Here is a 20,647-nt window from a genome sequence, read left to right on the forward strand (position 1 = left end):
GCAGGTATCGTGTCGAGGATGTGTCGTGTCGCTTCTGCTGTCCACGGTGACTACGATTCTGCTCGGGATCTGCTTCTGATTACTGACTCTCTGGCTGCCGCTGCCGCTGCCACTGCCAGCCAGGCCACTGATTGCCTGCTTATTACTCTTGTTGCAGCTGCTGCTGCTGCTGCTGTTGCTGCTGCTGCCCGCCTTATGGTGAGTGTCAACTCGTAACGTACTCGGCCGCTTCTTCATCTTCGTGGAGCCAGTTGTCTCGGATCGCAACCTCCGGCTGCTTCTATGCCGGCAAGTCCGGCGGATTCACACACTCGCTTGGCTCTCCAGCGCTTGTCCGCGCCGTCTGTCGATGCCGGTGCGTCGGCAAGCGTTACGGAACAGACTCCAGGTACCACGGCTGCCAGTGCCAGCGGCGCCCGCGAGAATCCTGGACCATCGATGTCCCCAATGCCCACTCCAGACCACTGCATCTCACCGACCGCACACATCCACCAGCAAAGACGACTTAATCAAGAGCCCCAAACACAGCCGGTGGAAGAGTGTCCATCCAACCAGTCTCGGCACAAGCAGACACCGTCGCGATTAAGCTCGAGAAAGGAGGACGGTCGGCAATCTTCGGTGGCTTCGAGCTCGCGGCAGGAGCCGCTGTTGCCCCTGGCTCTCCGTCCACAAGATATGGATGGGCCGCCCAATTTCACGTATGTCGCGGTTATTGGCATGGGTCAGATCTGTCGGCGGGCTATGATGGCTGACCCATAAGTAGTTCCTACACTGCGCAATTCTCAATCATCCAGCAGCCTGACCGAGCTCGGTCGTGCGGAAACGCCGACCGCGACCGGCGCTGCCTCGATCCTCCGCCTGTTCTCAAACTCGAGGTGCGATCGCTCGCCTCAGGCGAGGTCGATATTCCGTACATGAAGCGATACTCGTGGATCGTGCAATGTTTTCTGTATTCCGCGGATCTGAGTAACGGCCAAGGCGAGCAGCTACCAGTACATTCTGGCGGGCGTCTGTTGATACGCGGAAACATGGTCGGCAATGCGCAGTACGCTGACCTGGATGTTGACGGCCACCGAGGCGAGAGTTGTTATTTCTGTTTCCCAGATTTGTCGTTCTCGACCGCCGGGTATTATAGACTAAAGTTTCAGTGGGCGTGGATCGACCAGAACAATCAATTCCATAGTCATCAGGTGCGGTCCATGGGCATGATGGGTTTCCAGATCAGCGACGTGTTTCGAGTATACTCGGCAAAAGACTTCCCGAGCATGCTGCCCATGACTCCTATCTCGCTGGCGCTGAAACGGCATGGCTTGTGGATCCGCGGTGGCATTCAACGGACCAGAAGACCGGACCACGCGCAGCAAGTGCCCGCGAGCAAGGAAGTCCCTGAACTAGACGACCACAACGACGCGGACGCGTCTAGTTCAGTGTCAATGCCGGTCAAGCGCGAGGCCCAGACAGGCGACACAACTAGTGCTCGTTCGTGGTCGAAACGGAAGACAGAGAGATGAATATTTGATTAAACGATGCTGTGCGTTTGTTTCAATTTACAACAGGGAGATTGGATGGAATGTATGGTATAGTCCGGTAGCTTATGTTTATAGTGATTTGTTGGTTATTTTTGTTTCTAGTTCAACTCTTTTGTTTATTGTAGAGGCGTCATCGACCGGTATATTGGTTTGTGGTTTTGGCTCTTTGATCTTGTCGTACGGTCTACCAAACTGCGTTCAAGTAAAACGAAAGGTGCATCAATACACCGATGACATTGTGCCACCTCATCGTACAGCTCATGCTACAATACAATATGCCACCCCCCACAAGAAATATACCGCCTTAATACAAACTCCAAGAGAAAGAGCATTTATGATACACAGGACCCCATGCATAATTTACCTACCTAGTAAGACTTGCCCTTTCTAATCCGCAAACTCCTCTTCTCGCCCATGTCATCCAACTCATATTCGTCAACAAAAGTCGTCTCGCTCGCGTCATCATCCCACGATCTAGCCATCATCCCTCTCGCCTTCTCCAGCTCGACCCGTTCGTCCTCGACCTCGACGGCGTCGAAATACTTCTCAAACTCCGCCTTTCCATACGGCAGGTTAGCGAAAAAGTAGTCCTGCGGGAACATCCACCTGTAGTAATATTGCGGCAAGTTCGCGAGCGTGGGATATATCGAGGTCCACATCAACGGACGGCGCTTGACGGCGCCGGTCATCTTGTGTTTAAACAGCTCAAAACATTTCTCGAAATCCATGACCGTCGATACAATACCTTTGCGGACTTGGTGACGCCAAAACTTGTGGTACTCGATCCACATGTAGCAGTGTAGGTGAGTGAGCAGGTCCCAGAGGTCTTGCATTTTCGAATTCGGGTCCATGGATGTCAGAAGCCACAGTCTGAGGTCGCCGGCGTAGAGGAGACGAGAGATGAACCGTGAGACGTGGATTGATGCTAGGGCTGCTGGATAGTATGGCGTATGCGCGGTGTCAAGATGAATGTCGGGAGATCTGGATTCGAGAATGATCCTGACCGTGCGGCCCGGATGAAGCAGGCACATCTGGTGAAAGAATAACAGCCCCATCTTCCCCGTCCCGCGAAAGTCAGTGCACGGATCGAGTCCTTGAAACCCAATCGTGCACCAGTTGTTCCCAGCGCGCGACTCCCGGCTGACCGCGGCGTAGTTGGCCGACTCGGGCCAGTATCGGTGCGAATGGAGCACTGCCCAGAGCTCGATCAGTTGTGTGCTTGAGCGATCCCACTCGACCTTCTCGCCGCACAAATCGACGACGTCTACCACGAACCGCTCGACGAGAAGAACTTGGGCGAGCGCTTTCTCCAAGTACACGGCCGTCGGCTTTGCGACGTCCATGTTTTTCACGCGACACGTCGATACCGCTATCGTTTTCGCCATTTCGTCAAGCTCCATCATGGCCGGCGACACAGCGTACTGCTGAATCGCACGCTTCTCGTCAATCAGTTGGTCCGACAATATCATCTCCGAATCCAGCAGCCACACCGCCCGCCGTGAGAGTAGTCTATGATAGGGCGCGGCATCCGGTTGTCGAGCACGTGCGTCCTCCGAAAGACCGAGTCGACAGATTCGATATAGAGCCGACGTTCCCAGTAACTTGCGTATGAGCAGTTTGACAGCCTTGTAGCCCGACAGCCAAATCACCGTCCAGAAGAGCTTGATCTGGTACCACAGAGACATGTCTTGCTGCTGGTGCTGTTGATGCTGCTGATGCAGCAGACGAAGATTGGTGGTGCTGGTGCTCGGAGAAAGAAATTGGACCGGTGACGATATTGGCGACGGGATCTTGTCTGCCTCGAGGTCGCGCTTGCGGGTGAGAAGAGAGGTGGTGATGGAATCCCCGAGCGCTTGGGCAAAGAGGACGCAGAACTTGACGCCCCGCGAAGCGTAGGGTTGTAGATAATACGGCACGTATTCGCTGATATAGTAAGCCATTCAATAGGTAATTTTCCACAAGCAAAGTACGGGTAACAAATGACTATGCAGAGCCTGCTGCGATGAAATCGACGCTGGCTGGACTGTCTGTAGTCACATGAATTTCTGCATCGTGCGAATAATCGAAGACCTTAAATATGGGGTATTTCAATAATCGCGGACGAGATCCCAATCCAGTAAAGGTTGACGACAGAACGTGCACAAATAATAAGGCACAGAGCAATTTAGTCGGATGCTGGGGGATGCCGTGCGTACGATTATGCCCGGCAAAAGGATGTGATCGGATAGTTGTTCGGGCCCCCCCCAAAGTTGGATCTAGCAGGGTTATGGTTTACTTCTTAGTTCCCCCCTGGATTTCATTTTACAGCCCGTACCGAATTCGTCAATTTCCTCCCCGTTAAGAGATCACTCGTTAATGCAATCTATGATAAACTAAGACGGCCGGTAAAGTGACGAGGCGATATGGTTAGGTTTTTATGTGTACGCGTTGCATGCGGGATTTCGTACCCTACACGCAAACTGTTCAGCAAAGTCCATGCAAGCGCATCAAAATACGACATAACAATTGAGCAATTTGCAGTTAACGCATCGCAAGCAATTTGAGACGCTTCAATTCCGAAGGACATTCTTATTACAATAACGACGCAACAAAACACGCGTAACACCATTACACCACATTAATAGACACTTCACATATAAAATAGAAACCACATTACTCAAATTCACTCAGTACCAACGCCGCAAATGTCCCGACACTGCCAATCACGACTCCTACGGCTGTAGCAGCTGCATACCGGCCCATGAGCGCCGGCGTGGAAGGGGAGGACGGCGCAGCGGGCGAAGATGTCAATGCGTCGGAGGTACTCGAAGACCCTAGCCGACGGCGTTTACTGCATATCGCTTGCCGTGGGCTATTGTCGACTTCTTCATCAGGTAGCTCTTCAATGTCCGAGAACCTTCGTTTTGTCTCGACTGGCTCGCCGTCTTCCAATGCCTTTGGCTCCTTTGCAATGGGTTCAATGGCATCGTTCGACTGGTCCTCAGAATTTTGTTCAATTGACCGCCTGCTGGCAGTCTCAGGAGACTGGGGCTGCTCAGGTTCGCATGCGGCTGGGGTGGAGCTGAGAACTTCGATAATCTCGACTGAGCTACTTGGATCGTCGGACTTGACTGCTTCAGGCGCATTGTCCATCTTGATGGACTCTCCTTCCACTGCCGAGTCGATGTCCAGCACAGAACAAGTTTCTTTGTGTTCTTCCACCTGAATATTCGCCGCATCTTCCTTTGGTTGCTCAATTTCAACTTCATGTGGAACATCGTTGACATACTCATCCTGCGACCCCGCTTCAATCTGCACGCTCTTTTCACTCTCACTTGGAGAATCGTTCAACGTCGGACTAGCCGCAAATCCCATCAGTAGAGGTCTCATCCATTCAGTCACGCGTCCAGCGCCAGCCTCCGAATCAGACGCAGGATGCCGTCCCGGGGCCGATGGGTCATGCTCCAACTGGTTCGAACTAGATTTATCGGCCACTGTTTCGGTTCTCCCACACCACTGGCGGAGGTCTATGGCTGGCTTATTGAACTGCAGAGACTTGTCCGCGAATTCAGTTAGTTTTGTTAGGGCGCATTGAATTGTAGATGTGATGGGTTGCCTATTTTCTTTGTCGTCGACCTTGCCAGACGAATGCATGGGTGCCTGATATGACGGACCAGGAGATGCGGCAGCGGAGGACCCAACATCTACAGAGAAATCGGTTGCAGTTATGTCCGCCTCGGAGTCACTAAGCTCTTGAATGCCGAAGCCGCTTACTGGCGCTGCGACGGCTTTGAGTGATGAGGAAAGCGGCAACCACTTGAACGAGACGAGAATACGCTGCGGAGGAATGACGTCTTGATATTGTTACTATCTGCCTGCGCCATACCAATGAGTATTCTTGAAATATATACATACCGCCTTCATAGATTATTTTAGTTCCTAGATTGATAACGTCTTGATTTACCAGAACGATGCCATCTTTCGGCACCCGCTCACCGTAAAGATAGGTTCCATGTAGTGAACCAGTGTCACGAACCTTCAAGACCCGATAGCGAGAGTTGTCGATGAATATTGTCGCATGCTGGCGGGATATGTTGGGAGAATCAAAGTACCCGTTCTCAGCCGCGGGGACTAGCTTCTTAGCCACATTGTGCGAAGATCTGCCTAGGATCACGTAGGATGAGTCAGACGTCTTTGTTGAAAGCGTAATTGTTCGTTTCAGCAGCGGCGAGAGGAGTCTGTGTTTGCTGACGGCGAGAGCGAGGTCGGAAGGTGGTGGCAGTGGTGTCAGCGTGAGTTCGACTTCTATGTCGAGTCAGACATACGTGACGGATGACGAGCTATTCAATAATCATACCTTGGGCGTCCATTGAGCTGTCAGTGTATATTCAACCTACTTGTCGGTATTCCTGGTAATAATTACGTGAAGTGAGGGTGTAGACAGGTCTGATATTTGCGAATCGGGGCGTGTGATCAGTGAGCTGTCTTGACTGTCTAAGCGGGGACGTTGGGAGTTCGCATGTTCGAATTGGGACAACTAATTGAATGACGTAGTCAAGTGAATGCGACTCATCACGTGACTGCTGGACTGGCTGTTCGTGAGCCGGATAAATAAATCTGTGATAGCATTCCAAAGTGGCCGGTTCATCTTGCGATTGCGGAAAACGCAATGCTGATCGCAGTTGGATTTTAGTTTATTACCTGCTGTTGCTTGGTCAAATTGTTCTCAGCCCTGGTGACGAAGACAACAGATGGGAAGGGGCGATTATTTTCCGCAAGACTGCGGCGTGAGCGAGTGTTGCCCTTGCGCTGTTCTGGGGCAGTTCGTTGGTTTGTGCTCCTGCAGGCTGCCGCGTTGATGTTGGGGAGGCAAATCGTACTATTTCCTCCAGAATAACCAGGGGGAAAAACCACGAACGTTCGAACACGGCGCCTTCATTCAGTTCGTCGCGGTTGCCCCTTGTCCTGCTGCTGGTTGCTACGCCATTAAGTTTGTAGCTGTCTGTCGACTGAGTATCCACACCAGTCGACAGCTTGCTCCTCAGTGCCTCTGTTCCTTTGCACTGTAGACGAGCCGTCAGCAATGGTCTCCACTCCGCCGCCACCGGCCTCTGTCTCGCCGTCGCTGTCACTCTCTCTTACGCCCATGTCCTCCCACGATGCGCCGGCTCTCGATCCTGTCTACGTCGCGTCCGAAGCGGCTGCTGCAGTCTTAGCTTCCGACTCCCTTGTACAGGCGCACTCGCTCTCCGTCCTGCCTCCTACTCCGGCTGCTCTGGCGACACTCAACGCCTTCCTCGACCATCTAGTCTTAATCCTTCTCTCCCGCGCCAAATGTTCTCTCATCGATTCACTCCGCAACGCTGTCAAGCAGATCTTCAAGAACCAGCTCGCCGATGATGCCATTGCTGAGGGCGAAGCCGAACTGCGCACATATATCCACACTCCGGAAGAGGAATACGCCCTCCTCGGCACTCATGTACCTACCTCCACTGATTCCACCTTCGATACCGAACTTGCCTGGCGCGTGGCTCGCGTGAGATGCATGGTCTACTCGTCCCTCGGTAATGTCGAGGAAGCCGACGTCCTCAAGTGTACCCCCGAGCAGCGCAGTCTTTTCTCCGCTGGCGAGTCCCTCGAATCGCCCGACTTGATCTCCCCGATCGCCACGATCTTTCTCACTGCCATTCTCGAGTTCGTTGCCGAGCATGCACTCTTAGTCGCCGGACGCGCGGTCCTCAGTCGCTATCTTGTCGCCTCTGCCTCCCGACCACACATGGCAACCGGTGTTCTACTATTAGAGGAGGTCGATATCGACAAACTCGCGCTAGACCCGCAGGTCGGCAAAGTCTGGCGCCAATGGAAGAAACGAAGCCGCGAATTGCCTCTCAATACATTCGCCCAATCTTCCTCCATGAGCCCTGTCTTGACAAGTATCATCGCGCCAACCGAACCCATCCAAGCTGTGCCGGATCAGACGCAAGCCGTTGCTTCGACTACAGATATCTTTGAGGAGGCAATAATTGCGTCGCCGAATGCAAATTACAAGAAAGTGCGACCGATAAGTGTCGATAACGGTGTGCTGTCGCTAGACGTTGACGACGACGGCTCTCACACTCCGGAGGAAGAGGTTGCAACACCGCGTCATCCCGTCGGCGAGAGCAGCATTCCCGTTACTCCTGCCATTATTCAGGTAGGCTTAGGTTTACTGCCATCTTGAGTGATGCTCACATTCTATAGGAACGACGAAAATCGCGGCCCTGGAGTTTTCACGGGCAAAGATTTTCGCTGTACGAGAGCTTTGCCGCACTGACTGGCACTCCATTTGCATCGCCAATCGGCGTTGGGCATGAAGCTATGGAAGAAAATGTCCAGATCCCATCTACCAACCTAAACTTCGAGTCCACGGTACATGAAGGGATCGATGAAGAAGATTTCCCTCAAGTTCTCGATCAGATGATTGTCGATGTCGCGGAGGAATCCTCGTCATGTAATACTCCGACGGCGTCGTCGGCTAATTTCGCGAGGCAATTATTACCGGAAGCGTTTGATTCTGCTGCTCGAGAACGGCGGCATTTGGAGACCGACCGACCGACAATGCCTGATTTTGATGAGTACGATGATCCGACCGATACTATCTCGGATCTTCACCCAACGTCCCCAGGGTCATATTACTTTAATAAGTCAAAGTTGGATGATGCGGTTTATGAGGAAGAGGACGCAGGAGACATCTCTAGTTTCGATGACGAGGACGGTGACAGCTTGGAAGGCAAGATTAGTGAGACCGACGATCGCGATCGGTCCCGCCAGCTGCGGCAATCGTCGATTGCCGCCGAAGGTAAATCAAATGCCGACAACGATGCGCCAGTTATTCTTCTCGCGTCGGCTCCTCCGAGCGGATATAGTGGGGCTTTTGGCACTGAGGGCCAGCATCCTGATTCAGCGGCGTCGTCGTCCTCGAAACGATTATCAACTACTGGATTTTCGACGAAGATGAAGGGAGCCAGTAGGACGCCGATCTCGGAAACAGTAATTCCTGGGTTCGGTACTACTGTGCCAACTGAGAAAGTTCGAAAATATATCTGGATTTCAAACCAAAAGTTTGACGACGGAAGTGGCTCGAGTGGGAGTAATACTTCGATTGACGGCAACTCTCCAGAATTGGACCATGTCACGTTTGAAAGACTGCTGAAGAGCGACATCACTTACAAGTTGAATCTCACGCCTGACAAGTTGCGGGAAGCCAAGGTAGAAAGGTTTTGTTCGTTCTTATTACGTGAGTTTTTACTGATCTCTATATAGCCATTTTATGGTCCAAACAGTACCAGGACATCACTGGTGAACGAGTCGTCCAATAGCATGACCCAGCCGCCAGTTTCGCGATCCGGAAGCGTGGGCAGCATCAGCCAAGCGACCCAATCTGAGCCGCCAACCACCCGGTCGTCATCGTCCGGTTCGATATCCAAAGCCTCAGCGCCGGAGTCATCCATCCCCGGGTCAAAGTCAGCTTTACGCCGTCTCCAACCCAAGTCTCTGACCCTGTCCCATTCATCACAATCAACCCCCGACGAACGGCCGCCTGTTAGTAGAACAAAATCATTGTCACTTTCCGCGACTTCCGTCAAGCACGCCCGGAACGACTCCGTGAAAGCAACCGCGGGAGCAACCCACGAACTCATGAACCTACTCCGCTTGTCCCCGTCGCAGGAAGATCTCAAACTCGACAAGGGCCCGAAATCGCGAAGGTCGTCGGAGAACAGTTTAGAGTATGCCCGCTCGCCTAGTGAGGCGGTCGTTGGTGAGAACTGCCATTATTCGCATTCCCCACAAAAAGACGATGTTAAGGATATCCCCGTGCCTGGCGTCCCGGGGCAATACAAACAGCCTCGGTCACCTCACCAGTCACCTCGCCAAGTTCAACGGAAACCATCGATCATGGCCCGTCTGGGATTCTCGGGGGTCATAAGCGGCGCGGCCAAGGCGGAGAATATGCTGCCGCCGTCGACATCGACTAGCGGCCCTTATCTAGGTTACAGCTTTAGTGGAGAGAATAGTCGGCACAGTGCGGCCAATAGCAGTCGGAGTAGTAGCAGCAGCCTAGTGGGAGGTGTAAGCGGAATCGGGATTCCTCGGCCAACCGAGTTGGGAGTCAACAAGCCTAAACCACGCGACGAACTTAGAGGCTCACAACAACAGGATAGTGCGAATGCGGGTTTAGCAACGTTTCTACGAACTACCGGCCCAGACGAATTGCCATACCAGGCTTCCTGCGAAAGTCTCTCTTCGGCAGGAAAATTACAGCCAGGCAAGGTTCGACGTCCATCAGCTACGAAAATAGACAGCACAGGATCAAAAGGTTCGCCGAAGAGTCCTCCGAAAACAGGTCGCAAAAAAGGTGTTCGTTTGCTCGGATTCTTAAAGGGCGGGAAGAATGTTGCAGTTTAATGACTCCATTTTGGACTGTTTGCATATTCCTTTCTAACGTTGGACTTTGTTGCAAACCGTAATCATTGGTATAGAAGTCGATTATCGAAGTAGGCATTACTTTTGGACAGATTTGGGTGCATTTGTCGTGTATTTATAGAATTCGAATATATATATAGATGTAATATGGTCTACATAGCATCGGGCATTCATTGATATGTCGGCTTGATGTTCACAGCTCAGTTACTTGCACCGCGATCAGGGCTCCCTTCCCGGAAATAAGTTTTTCCAGCACCGCTCCAGAAACGGGCGCCGCAGGGGCATTGTGTGGAACTCATCCTTTAGTTTCTCGACTTTCCTCGTCGTGGACCGAATCATTCCTTGCGGGCACAATGACGCTTGACTTACCGCTCGTCATTGGCGCGTTCCGATTCTTCCTGCGTACGTCAGGGACGGTCGTCGCCATGCAACACAGAGGGCCACAGTGGACACTTGCCTGGGAAAGGAGCCACACATGACGTCAGGTTGACCTCGTCTCTCGAGGATTCTGGCCCGCAAGGTAGTGCCGCTACGCACGTTGTCTAAATGACAATCAGCAACAGTTCTGCGGTGGGATCGATCAGCTTTTTTTTCGAGGGCAAGTGAAGACAAAAAAAGCTCGCCAGCATTCTGAGATGAAGATGGCCTCTGTGGCCGTGTTCAAGAGCCGAGGGATAGGAGAATTGGCCTGGCGTGCTCCCTGTCTCTGTATTTGAATGCACTGTTGGTATCTCACGCCAAAGGATTACACATTTTAGACCGCAATTGCGCATCGATTTCGATCCATTCGGAGCCGAGCTTGGCTTACTACCTGTTGACAATGGATTGTTGGACTAGTGCGACATCAAATTACGACAATCGTCCAGAAGTGGTCCGATAAACTGCAGCGAGAATTTGACTTGATCAAGAAATTCTTGACGGAAGCGCCTGTCTTGGGTATGCCAAGTCCAGACGACGAATTTCCGGTTTCAACAGATGCGTCGGATTTTGCCGATTGGGGCATTTTTATGCAGGCTGCTGCATGTGATAGATTATTGTTTTGAGATTTCTGCTGGCCGTGACTCGAAAGTCATTTCGCTATGGGATCGCGGATATCGGGTTGTGGCTACCAAATGTAGAATTTCTCAGCAGCAGAGACTATGGCATATGTGAACTAATGCCGATTCACTGTACGCTAACATAGGGTGATCACAGCTGAAATCTTGATATGGCTGAGGGAAGTTGATCTCACGGTGTTTAAACATGAACCTAAGGTGCCCGCGACCGTAGCCAATGGAATGAACCAGTGAAAGGATGTGTCCATCAAATTCGCATATAGCAATAATTCTTAAACCACGATGCCATAATGATAGACTATTCAACCTTCTTTCGCGTTCCAGCATGCTATCGTACATTCGCTCATTCCAATTAGTTCCACCCGTTCGTCCCTAAAATCGAAGTAAAGGTTTGGACGTTTTGTCGGTCGTATTATTGCACAAAATAGCACGATCTCCAACGTTTCGCTCACCGCCTTGGCTGTGTTCCCGGCGCACCTGTGGGTAATCCAGGAGGCATGTAGCCCCGCGGTGGCGGAAAGCCCAATCCTGGTGGTGCGCCGGGTCCACTACTACTGAATCCGGGAGCCCCAGCCGGCATAGTACTCGAGACGCCAGGCGGAACGAAGCCAGGAGGCGGAATCGGTAACGCTCCAGGCGGCGGAACAGGTAATGCCCCCGGCGGTGGAATCGGGATATTCGCAGCTCCAGAAAATCCGCCAGGAGGGGGGATCATCATTCCCGGTGGCGGAATCGGAAAACCTCCCGGCGGTGGCAGAGGTAGTCCTCCCGGTGGCGGGATAGGCAGGCTCCCGGGCGGAGGGACTGGCATGCCCGGTAGAACTGGTGGTGGGGGGATCACGCCTGACGGAAATTGGTAAGGAAGCGCGGAGCGGGATCCTTGGCCAGCCGGACTTCCGTCTGAATATTGTGAAGTTATGGAATCTATGATAGCTTGTGCTTGTTCTTGGCTGATTTCTAATGGTTTGTCAGTTTAATTGAGACGCGCATTTGAGCTGGGGCTGAAGGCTCACTTTGATAGTAGTCGATGACGTTCTTGATGTGATTTCGACCACTATTATGTGCCCGTCGGACACTTATAGAATCGTGTGTGAGGTATACTTATGCCATAGTTAGATGTTGAAATCAAGCTGCAATACACGCACATAAGACATACCATCGCAATAATCGCAGAAATAGTAAACCTAGTTATCAGCACTATATTCTGGGGGACTCAATTTGCAAACACAAAGTACCACTTATCTTAGGCATCTTTATAATAGCTGTGCGTCTACCAAATGATTGATTGCCAGTGGATGCGACCTGTAATTTGCTGTACCTGCCTGGGATTGAAAGGGTTTGGGTGAGAAGACGCAGGTTTGCCTGGAGGCAAACTGTGTTAAAGGCTGTGTCAGTGGCACAATAATTTCTCGGGGTCGCGAGATTGCTCCCAACGGTTCCTCTCGAGTTCTGCCTCCAATTTACGACGGTTCCGCGCTCACTTCATACAACTCGGCTATTGTTGACTTGAGTTATTAAAAAATAAGTATCCTGTTGTGGAGATTGAGGAATAAATCGTACAATATGTCGAAGTCTGCTAGTTCGTCGTTGCTGCTTAAACAGTACAAGGACTTAACTGACCCCAAACGTGCGATGCCGTCGTTCCGTATTGAGGTATGGCTTGTTGATTTATACAATACTTCGCTCTCTTGAAGATGGATATATGTGCTAACCGTGGGAATAGTTAAAAGACGGGAATATTTATGTGTGGTATGTGGCTCATCCCGATGCATCGCGTAGTTGCCTCTCGCTCGTCAGCGACGATATACTGACGTTCGACCGTATAGGAGCGTCACAGTCATGGTATTGAACAAAGAGTCAATCTACTACGGTGGCTATTTCAAGGTGCGCAAGATCCCCTCTTCTCTCATTATTAACAGCCGCTGCCTTAGAGTTTCACAGCCAAACTAACCGAGGGCGTCGTTTAGGCTGAGATGAGGTTTCCCTCAGATTACCCATTCAATCCACCAGCATTCCGATTCTTAAGACCGCTCTTCCATCCGAATGTATACCCGAAAGATGGCGGACTTTGCATCTCGATCTTACATTCGGGCGTGGACGCCACGTCGGGAGAGGCACCATCGGTATGTAGCGGTATTTTGTATATTTGGGAGGGCACCGGAAGGCTAACGGGGCATAGGAACGTTGGAGTCCTGCTCAGGTATGCAAAGCGAAAGAAGACAGCACTATCGGATTACTAATTGAGATTTAGAGTGTTGAATCAGTGCTGGTTTCTATACTGTCGCTTCTTGAGGATCCCAACCCGGACTCGCCGGCGAATGTCGATGCTGCGGTTGCGTTTCGTAATGACAGAGAGAAATACAACAATACGGTCAGACGTTAGTTCACACCATTGCATTCTTGTAACGAGAATCGGAAGCTGATGAGCGACAATGTAGGTCAAGTTGAGAAGTCGAAAGAGGATATCCCGGCTGGATTTAAGATCCCTGAATCAGAGGTCTATGCAGCGCCACAAACTGAAGATGCAGTGGATGACGAGTTCTGGTATGAGGACGCCGACGTGGATGATGATGGTGACGAAGTCGATGCCAGTGGCGATGACGAATTTGTAGTTGACGACGATGATGAAGGGGTTGCAGATTTCGATGGCAGTGATGACGAGGATGTCGATATGGATGACAGTGAAGGTAGGAAAGTGTTTCTTGATCAGACCTTTGAACGCATATTAAATCGGGCAGTAGATTTTGTTTCTGAAAAACATGAACATTACGCGGATACCAATGAGACAGCGCTTGATTCAGAGACCGAAACCACATTGTTGAACACCAGCCAGGATAGAAAGACCGTGGTTGCTGGTAGAGAGCCACTGACTCCTGCTCCAGAGAACGAGAAAGTCGATTTGCTCCGCGAGGAGCCTCACACCAAGCTCGATCCCCGCGAATCTGAACTATAAACGCTAAGAAGCATTAATAGCCATATTGGGTGTGACGAAAATGTGGTTATTAGATACATGATATCCATTGTACATTTTATATTTCCATTTGTGCATGCATGGTCATTTTCGGAGTCGGTAATGGTATCTGGGTTCATAATTCGCCTTGTCCACTCCACAGTATTATTGGATTGTCATTGGTCTATTCTTCTGTTGTATGTGTGTAAAGCATGCTGCATTGTTACTAATATTGAGTATTCGGCGATGGAATTTTTGGGTTTCATGGATTTGTCCTTATGTACCTGCTATCATATAATGTGCACTGTATCTAAGTTTCAACTTATAGCGTGTATGTTGCTTAATATATCGAAATAGGCTTATTTTGCCCATAATTTTATGTTGAGGAGTGGAATTGGAAATGTGTACGATATGGGACAGCGACGTTGAACAGAAGTAGGAAGTGGGAAGTTTGCGGCTTCAAGCGGGTGGCAATTTCGCATTTATTTCATCAGATATCTGAAGCAGCTGCTTCCAGTGATTAGGGAAGTAATAAATCTCGTTGGCCACATTGCACAGCATCCGAAGAAGACATACTCGTCTGTGCATGCATGGAACGCCACGATACAGGGCATTGCTTACGTCTACATATCCACCTACCACGTTCGTTAGATCACCAGTCTGTGTTTTTGAGAGTAACGTAATGCCTCTGGGGGAATCAGAAAGTACTTCGGCGTCCACACTTGATCAGCTAGCGAACGATTTTGACAAGTCGAATATCATGGCACCGAATACTGCCGACGCCAGTGAGACTTCAGTTTCGGATGACACCGCGACAGACAACGAGAGCCTTTCCAGCATCGAGGAATTGACTGCTGCCTTACTGGATAGTAAGGCGCGGCCGCCATCTTCGCAGGCTGATCAGGAGAAAGCCGCGAAGATCAAGGATGAGGCTAATAAGATCCTAGCCACAGGGAATTATGCTCTCGCCGTCGAGTTATACTCCCAGGCCATTGAATTGGATCCGGAGAAGGAAATTTACTGGGCGAATCGAGCGCAGGTTTGTTCTTTCTGAAATGGGATCAAGCGTTGGATTTGGCTAACGATTGGTGGCGTTAGGCATTCATTAAAGAAGAAGCGTATGGTGCAGCAATTGCGGATGCGACGAAGGCTATTGATATAAATCCGAATTATATAAAGTCTTATTACAGACGAGCACTTGCGTATACTGCTATTTTGCGGCCGAAGGACGCGTTGAAGGACTTCAACACTGTGGTGCAGCGAGCTCCCGCTGACAAGAGTGCTCGTGCCAAGAGAGACGAGTGTCAAAAGATCGTTCGACGACTAGTATTCGAGGCGGCTATCGAAGTTGGCGAAGAACCATCGATTGCGGATAGTATCGACTATGAGGCTATGGTTGTTGAGGATTCGTACGATGGTGCTCGACTCGAATCGAAGACTCTGAAGACCGTCAATGGAAAGTATCCAAAGTTGGAGATGTCGTTGGAGTTCATACAAGACATGATCGAGCGATTTAAAACAGGAAAACGGCTGCATCGAAAATATGTATTCACGATCATTATTGAGGCCATGAAGTTGTTCAAAACGGAGCCTACAATGGTCGAGGTCGACATAGAGGAAGGTGAAACTATGTCTGTGTGCGGTGATACTCATGGCCAGTTTTTTGACCTTATCGAGCTGTTCAGATTCAACGGCTATCCGTCAGAAACTCACAGCTACCTCTTCAATGGCGACTTTGTCGATAGGGGTTCTTGGTCAACCGAAAATGCCCTGCTTCTGTTTGCATACAAATGGATGTATCCTAAGAAGTTTTTCTTGAACAGGGGTAATCATGAGGCTGATGAAATGAACAAGGTGTACGGATTTGAAGGTGAATGTAAGGCAAAGTATTCGGAGAAAGCTTTTAAAGTCTTTTCCGAGTCCTTCAGTACTCTGCCATTGGCAACTTTAGTCGGCAAGAACTACTTTGTTTTGCATGGCGGATTATTCTCCGATGACAAGGTTACTTTAGACGATGTTAGAAAGTTTGATAGATTCCGACAGAAACAACCCGGCCAGAATGGGTTGATGATGGAAATGCTCTGGACTGATCCTCAGCCCCAGCCTGGACGAGGGCCAAGTAAACGAGGCGTAGGTTTACAGTTTGGTCCAGATGTTACGAAAAGATTCTGCGAGAACAATCGCCTTATGGCTGTCATTCGGAGCCACGAAGTTCGGATGGGTGGCTATGAAATCGAGCACGGCGGCCGATTAATCACGGTTTTCTCTGCGCCTAACTATTGGTAAGTATTTAATATTTGCGATGCGTTGGAAGAATATCTAACCTAGTACGCAGTGATTCGCAGGGCAACAAGGGCGCTGTTATTAACATCAAGAACGACTACGAACTTAACTTTCAAACTTATGATGCCGTTCCACATCCAGATATCAAACCAATGGGTATGTGTCTACCTATATGTGCTGGGGCATGGGCTAACGTAGCATATAGCATATGCCAGCAATTTGATGATGTAAGCCCGTTATGGTTGGATTCAATGACTTTGTATGATATGATGCTTGGTACATATTCATAAATAAAACGTTATTTATTGTACAAATACAGATTTGTGCTATAACTCTTTTCAGCCCTGGCACCATGTCGTCGTACACATAGACAATGCACTCTAAAACCCAATTTCATACGCCCCTTTACATGCCCAATCTTAGCATGAAATCGACTTCAGAACTTTGTCATTAGTTAGTAATCCAATCGTAACACCACATATATCTCGCGATACTTACTCGTATTTCATAGCTTCCTGCTCGAACCACATACCGCACCCATTTCACAGATGAGTAGTTTGACTTTTCAAATACCTTCAAGTATCGCACAAGTAAGCCAGAGCTAGTGAACATCATTACTGAAAACTGCATCGCCACGGGAGGGCGGGACCATGTCTTGTACTTCGTCATGGACGATAATAATTCCGCTTCGCCAGAGAAGACATACTCTGACCCTCCGGTAAATCTCGCTATTTTCCAGTTAATCGCATTCTCAGACGGCTCGTACTTGGCCTTTCCCTGAGTGACATGAGTATTCACAGACGCCGTATTTAATGGAGTTGGTATCTTGAGAAGAACATTCGTCGCAAACAGCTTGACTCCAAACGTCGCCTTAACAGCGACTTGATATTCGACTTTGGTCCTACCGATCTCGTTCACCAAAACGTGAACTCTAAAGGGAAGATTGATATTCTCTGTCGCGCGATATTTCATAAGCTCAAACTCGCCATCTGGTGGAATGAAACTGATTGTTCGGTCGGCGTCGAAGCGACCGAGGCGCACGCACTGATGAAACTGGCAATCTTCCAAAGTGACCGAACCAGCTGCCGCCTTTGCAGACTTATTCGGTTTCGAAATAGCATCACCTGGTTTATCAATCAATAGCCGATCGTTCAGGCCGAACTTGCACTCTGGCATGCCAGATAAAAAGGCTCGCAGAATAATCTGTCCGGCAACGTCGGCCCGTAGCACAGTTCCTGAACCGTCAGCCAATTGTCGCAGTAATAATGACAACATGAACCATACCGGTAGCACTCATCAATAGATTGACATCCTCGAAAACATCAACAAAAACCTCGTTTCTTCTATATTTGATATCGTCTCGTCGCCATGACATTGCTCCCGTTGCCTGCATTGTAATCTTCGACGATTCCTCTGCCCGAATTTCCGACCGAACACCCTCGGTCATAATGTACATCTTCAGCGTATCCGTTTCCGTGTTTTGTGGATATCCAAAATCCATCACTTCATCCAGAAGCTCGTAGATAAGTGTGAAATTGTTCTTAACTGCCTCCTCATCAAGCTTGCCGAAGTATGCTCGTCCTAGGGCAACGAGCTTGTAGAGAAACTCGAATATCAATGCAACATCGGCGTTTTGTCGTGATACTGCAACAAGATATATATTCTCGTGCTTAACATGGCAAAAGGTCGTTGTACCCAATGTTAGGACTGGCGAACGGACCTAAAATCATCGTCAGCTTCCGTGGCTCCATTCTGGAAGAGCAGCTAACAACAAGAAGCATACGTCTGTATTTGAAATAACCTGAATTCGAAAAAGATCTGATATACTTCGCCGAAGACCATCGCGATATAGCCGAGAGATCAGGACTTCACCTTTTTGGTTGTAGAGAAGAATTGCGGAAATCATGGCCGGCAACGTTCAATTGGTAATGGATATTGGTGACAGTTAATCCAGACCCCTGCCAGAGAGGTGCCGATTAAGGAATGATGTAATTCCCCGTATACAGATTGGGCCACCAATGCGATTGGAACTTGCGGGAGAATTATGAGATATTAACGCGGCGCTGGGATGAAGTTGCGCTCACTAACTGAACAACCAGCGGTCAAACAACACTTGCTACAGACATCGACAATGGCGACTTCCAGACTATCCTTCCAGCACTGTCAGCTTCTGTTGATGGCTGTCGATATTTATTATTGAGTCGTCAATTTTGCAACGTAGACAAATCTCGAAGGACGTCGATGTCGGTGCTAGTCGATAGTGGCCCCCTTTCTCCCATGTTCCGCTCACACCGACAGGGTGAGGCGGCTTGCACTGACTTGGGTTAGGTCACGCTAAAATTCATGGATTAATCAGGGGTAAGTTCAACAGATGCATCTCAAACACCCCTCCGTGACATCAATCGAAACTATGAAATTAACGAATAAATGCAAAAAATAGTAAAGTAAAAGTAACCATAAGTTTAAACCACTTAATATGCCATTTTTGGTGTGAGTTTGTGAAATTGCAACGTTGTCACTGTCATAAGGTTGGGTCTATCATTTGTAACTAAGTTAAGTGAATTAAGTTTTGGACACATACAACTTTATTCCTTGACCTCCATGGCCAGAATCCCCTTCTTGATGAACTGCTTTGCTGATGATGGTGCAACACCTAGGCGACGTCCGATGGATGACCAGCGTCATAAGAGGGCAACTGCGCGGATGAGTCAATCGGTAAGTCTCTTGAGTACTCATCCCCACACTCTCGAGTCTCGGGCCGAATTGTAGCTGGCGACGGCAAGTTAGCACTAGTAATCGATCAGTCTGGCTGTGGTTTCAGCGTTATTGTATTAGCGACTTTGTTAATTTAAGGTTTATGTGATCGATGACTTATCATGAATACTTGACTAAAGGCTCCCGGCAGTGTTGCTTTTGATGCATTTATAATAGTACTCGGGAATGTAATAACTTAATATTATCGAAAAGCCTTGAGGATGATGAAGTACTGATCTCACACGAGGGCATCCAGGCCAGTGTTGTCAGCTCATGGGCTCTGGCCACTACACTGAAAATAACACAATGTAGAGATCGGCTCTAATTGAGTGACTAAATTTTTCGCTCATAGGAGAAATAGTTGCATTTGTCTCGTTGCGTTTTCATCCGGTTAGATGTTGATCAAACAGGCTCTCAATCAAAACGACTACTCTTGTAGACTGGACCTTTTAGTCTGTCGGTGTAGCCTACACGCAATTGCCTGTCAATGACACGTCACTACTACAGGTCATATAGTACGTGTGCCACAAAGCTACAAAGCCAGTGTATAGTCCACAGCATCCTGCCGAAACAATCGGAGCAGGGTCAGAGCTACTGAGAATGCGATAATTATAATACATCTAATTGTTTCTAATCCCAGTCATCATCATCGTTGTCGTCACTCTCTGCCTTCTTTGCAAAACCTAATACTAGTGAGCTTCCTTCTCTAAGTTTGCCAATCTTCCTCTGAATGACACCTAATTTAATAGCACGTTAGTTATTAGAATTCCGAGTGAGCGTGATCACTGCACTGACCTGACTTCTGCAATTGGAACTCTAGCATCTCTGAGGTAAATTGATCACTATTTCCCAAAGACTCAAATCCCACAAGGCGCCCTACTTCTTTCCCATCTATAAAGCACATTACGCAGGGAAGGACCTGGATTCCAAGCCGAACAACTAGGAATGTTGCGGTCTCAACATTCACGCTTATAAACCTGGTCTCCATATGTTTCGCAGTAAGTGCCTAGAAATAATCAGCAGCTATAGGAAAATCGACGCAGCCTGTGATAAATACCTTCAGACGACTATCCATGATCTCGCATCGCTTGAATCCAGGCAGGAAGAAGTGAACGACAGTGTATTTCGTAGTTCTGCCCGTACATCAGTATAATTAGATCAATATCTATATAACGTTTCTTGACTGACGTTGTTATTTCTAATACTTCCTTTTCCGTAGCTACTTCTTTCAAGATCCCATGCCCCGTCTCGTGCAGCCGTTTCGCGGCTTTCATTCTGTCAAGCGAGTCAGTCTTACCCCTGGCCAAGCCTGAACGATATACATACTGAGTATGAAGTTCCTGCATGCGTTTTTCTCTAAATGCGTCTAATGCGGCACTGTCTTGCTCCAACAATTCCAAGAAGTCGTCATCATCCGCAGAATCATTATCATCGTCGCGCTCTGGACAACCTTCTGCCTTTGAAACTAGAACATCAGTGTACGAGTCGAGGACTTTGGAAGTAACGGCGTCCATCATGTCACCAGCTACGCTTGTAGTACTTCCAAATTGCTATTATTATGTCTGAGCTTCAACTCCTGCGGATGAGGTGACAATAAGTTAACCACTGTCCCTAGTCCAGTCGCGTCTGGGGAA

At 49.2% G+C, this 20,647-nt stretch overlaps 9 protein-coding genes across 9 annotated transcripts; 4 read left to right on the plus strand and 5 right to left on the minus strand.

Moving 5' to 3' along the window:
* The first annotated feature begins 181 nt into the window (after positions 1–181).
* Positions 182–1,704, plus strand: POJ06DRAFT_51910 (velvet factor-domain-containing protein). Its single transcript, XM_056191155.1, has 2 exons — positions 182–698; positions 764–1,704. The coding sequence occupies exons 1-2, from the start codon at positions 283–285 to the stop codon at positions 1,509–1,511; spliced, it is 1,164 nt and encodes a 387-aa protein (XP_056046024.1). The 5' UTR covers positions 182–282; the 3' UTR covers positions 1,512–1,704.
* POJ06DRAFT_51911 (ELMO/CED-12 family-domain-containing protein) lies at positions 1,705–3,817 on the minus strand. The gene has a single exon (XM_056191156.1). The coding sequence runs from the start codon at positions 3,467–3,469 to the stop codon at positions 1,898–1,900; it is 1,572 nt and encodes a 523-aa protein (XP_056046025.1). The 5' UTR covers positions 3,470–3,817; the 3' UTR covers positions 1,705–1,897.
* A 1-nt stretch (position 3,818) lies between these two features.
* Positions 3,819–6,037, minus strand: POJ06DRAFT_51923 (uncharacterized protein). The gene is made up of 3 exons (XM_056191157.1): positions 5,866–6,037; positions 5,424–5,813; positions 3,819–5,362 (listed from the first exon to the last, which is right to left on the minus strand). Exons 1-3 carry the CDS (start codon positions 5,876–5,878, stop codon positions 4,182–4,184), a joined length of 1,584 nt encoding a protein of 527 aa, XP_056046026.1. The 5' UTR covers positions 5,879–6,037; the 3' UTR covers positions 3,819–4,181.
* Positions 6,038–6,466: 429 nt separating this feature from the next.
* POJ06DRAFT_245055 (uncharacterized protein) lies at positions 6,467–10,123 on the plus strand. Its single transcript, XM_056186582.1, has 3 exons — positions 6,467–7,701; positions 7,749–8,756; positions 8,811–10,123. Exons 1-3 carry the CDS (start codon positions 6,592–6,594, stop codon positions 9,951–9,953), a joined length of 3,261 nt encoding a protein of 1,086 aa, XP_056046027.1. The 5' UTR covers positions 6,467–6,591; the 3' UTR covers positions 9,954–10,123.
* Positions 10,124–11,298: 1,175 nt separating this feature from the next.
* POJ06DRAFT_51946 (U1 zinc finger-domain-containing protein) lies at positions 11,299–12,391 on the minus strand. Its single transcript, XM_056191158.1, has 4 exons — positions 12,269–12,391; positions 12,183–12,204; positions 12,040–12,126; positions 11,299–11,983 (listed from the first exon to the last, which is right to left on the minus strand). Exons 1-4 carry the CDS (start codon positions 12,275–12,277, stop codon positions 11,475–11,477), a joined length of 627 nt encoding a protein of 208 aa, XP_056046028.1. The 5' UTR covers positions 12,278–12,391; the 3' UTR covers positions 11,299–11,474.
* Positions 12,392–12,456: 65 nt separating this feature from the next.
* Positions 12,457–14,402, plus strand: POJ06DRAFT_245062 (ubiquitin-conjugating enzyme/RWD-like protein). The gene is made up of 8 exons (XM_056186583.1): positions 12,457–12,679; positions 12,750–12,775; positions 12,853–12,910; positions 12,994–13,149; positions 13,206–13,226; positions 13,278–13,404; positions 13,465–13,713; positions 13,768–14,402. Exons 1-8 carry the CDS (start codon positions 12,590–12,592, stop codon positions 13,977–13,979), a joined length of 939 nt encoding a protein of 312 aa, XP_056046029.1. The 5' UTR covers positions 12,457–12,589; the 3' UTR covers positions 13,980–14,402.
* Positions 14,403–16,578, plus strand: POJ06DRAFT_245065 (Metallo-dependent phosphatase-like protein). The gene is made up of 4 exons (XM_056186584.1): positions 14,403–15,015; positions 15,075–16,258; positions 16,312–16,415; positions 16,465–16,578. The coding sequence occupies exons 1-4, from the start codon at positions 14,563–14,565 to the stop codon at positions 16,488–16,490; spliced, it is 1,767 nt and encodes a 588-aa protein (XP_056046030.1). The 5' UTR covers positions 14,403–14,562; the 3' UTR covers positions 16,491–16,578.
* On the minus strand, positions 16,579–18,530 carry POJ06DRAFT_245068 (Mu homology domain-containing protein). The gene is made up of 4 exons (XM_056186585.1): positions 18,043–18,530; positions 17,544–17,979; positions 16,758–17,494; positions 16,579–16,701 (listed from the first exon to the last, which is right to left on the minus strand). Exons 1-4 carry the CDS (start codon positions 18,163–18,165, stop codon positions 16,696–16,698), a joined length of 1,302 nt encoding a protein of 433 aa, XP_056046031.1. The 5' UTR covers positions 18,166–18,530; the 3' UTR covers positions 16,579–16,695.
* An 817-nt stretch (positions 18,531–19,347) lies between these two features.
* POJ06DRAFT_245071 (thioredoxin-like protein) lies at positions 19,348–20,643 on the minus strand. The gene is made up of 5 exons (XM_056186586.1): positions 20,340–20,643; positions 20,202–20,288; positions 20,071–20,146; positions 19,809–20,019; positions 19,348–19,750 (listed from the first exon to the last, which is right to left on the minus strand). Exons 1-5 carry the CDS (start codon positions 20,528–20,530, stop codon positions 19,644–19,646), a joined length of 672 nt encoding a protein of 223 aa, XP_056046032.1. The 5' UTR covers positions 20,531–20,643; the 3' UTR covers positions 19,348–19,643.
* Positions 20,644–20,647: the final 4 nt, after the last annotated feature.

Source organism: Lipomyces tetrasporus (assembly GCF_029532465.1).
Source record: "Lipomyces tetrasporus strain NRRL Y-64009 chromosome Unknown POJ06scaffold_2, whole genome shotgun sequence".
NCBI lineage: Eukaryota > Fungi > Ascomycota > Lipomycetes > Lipomycetales > Lipomycetaceae > Lipomyces > Lipomyces tetrasporus.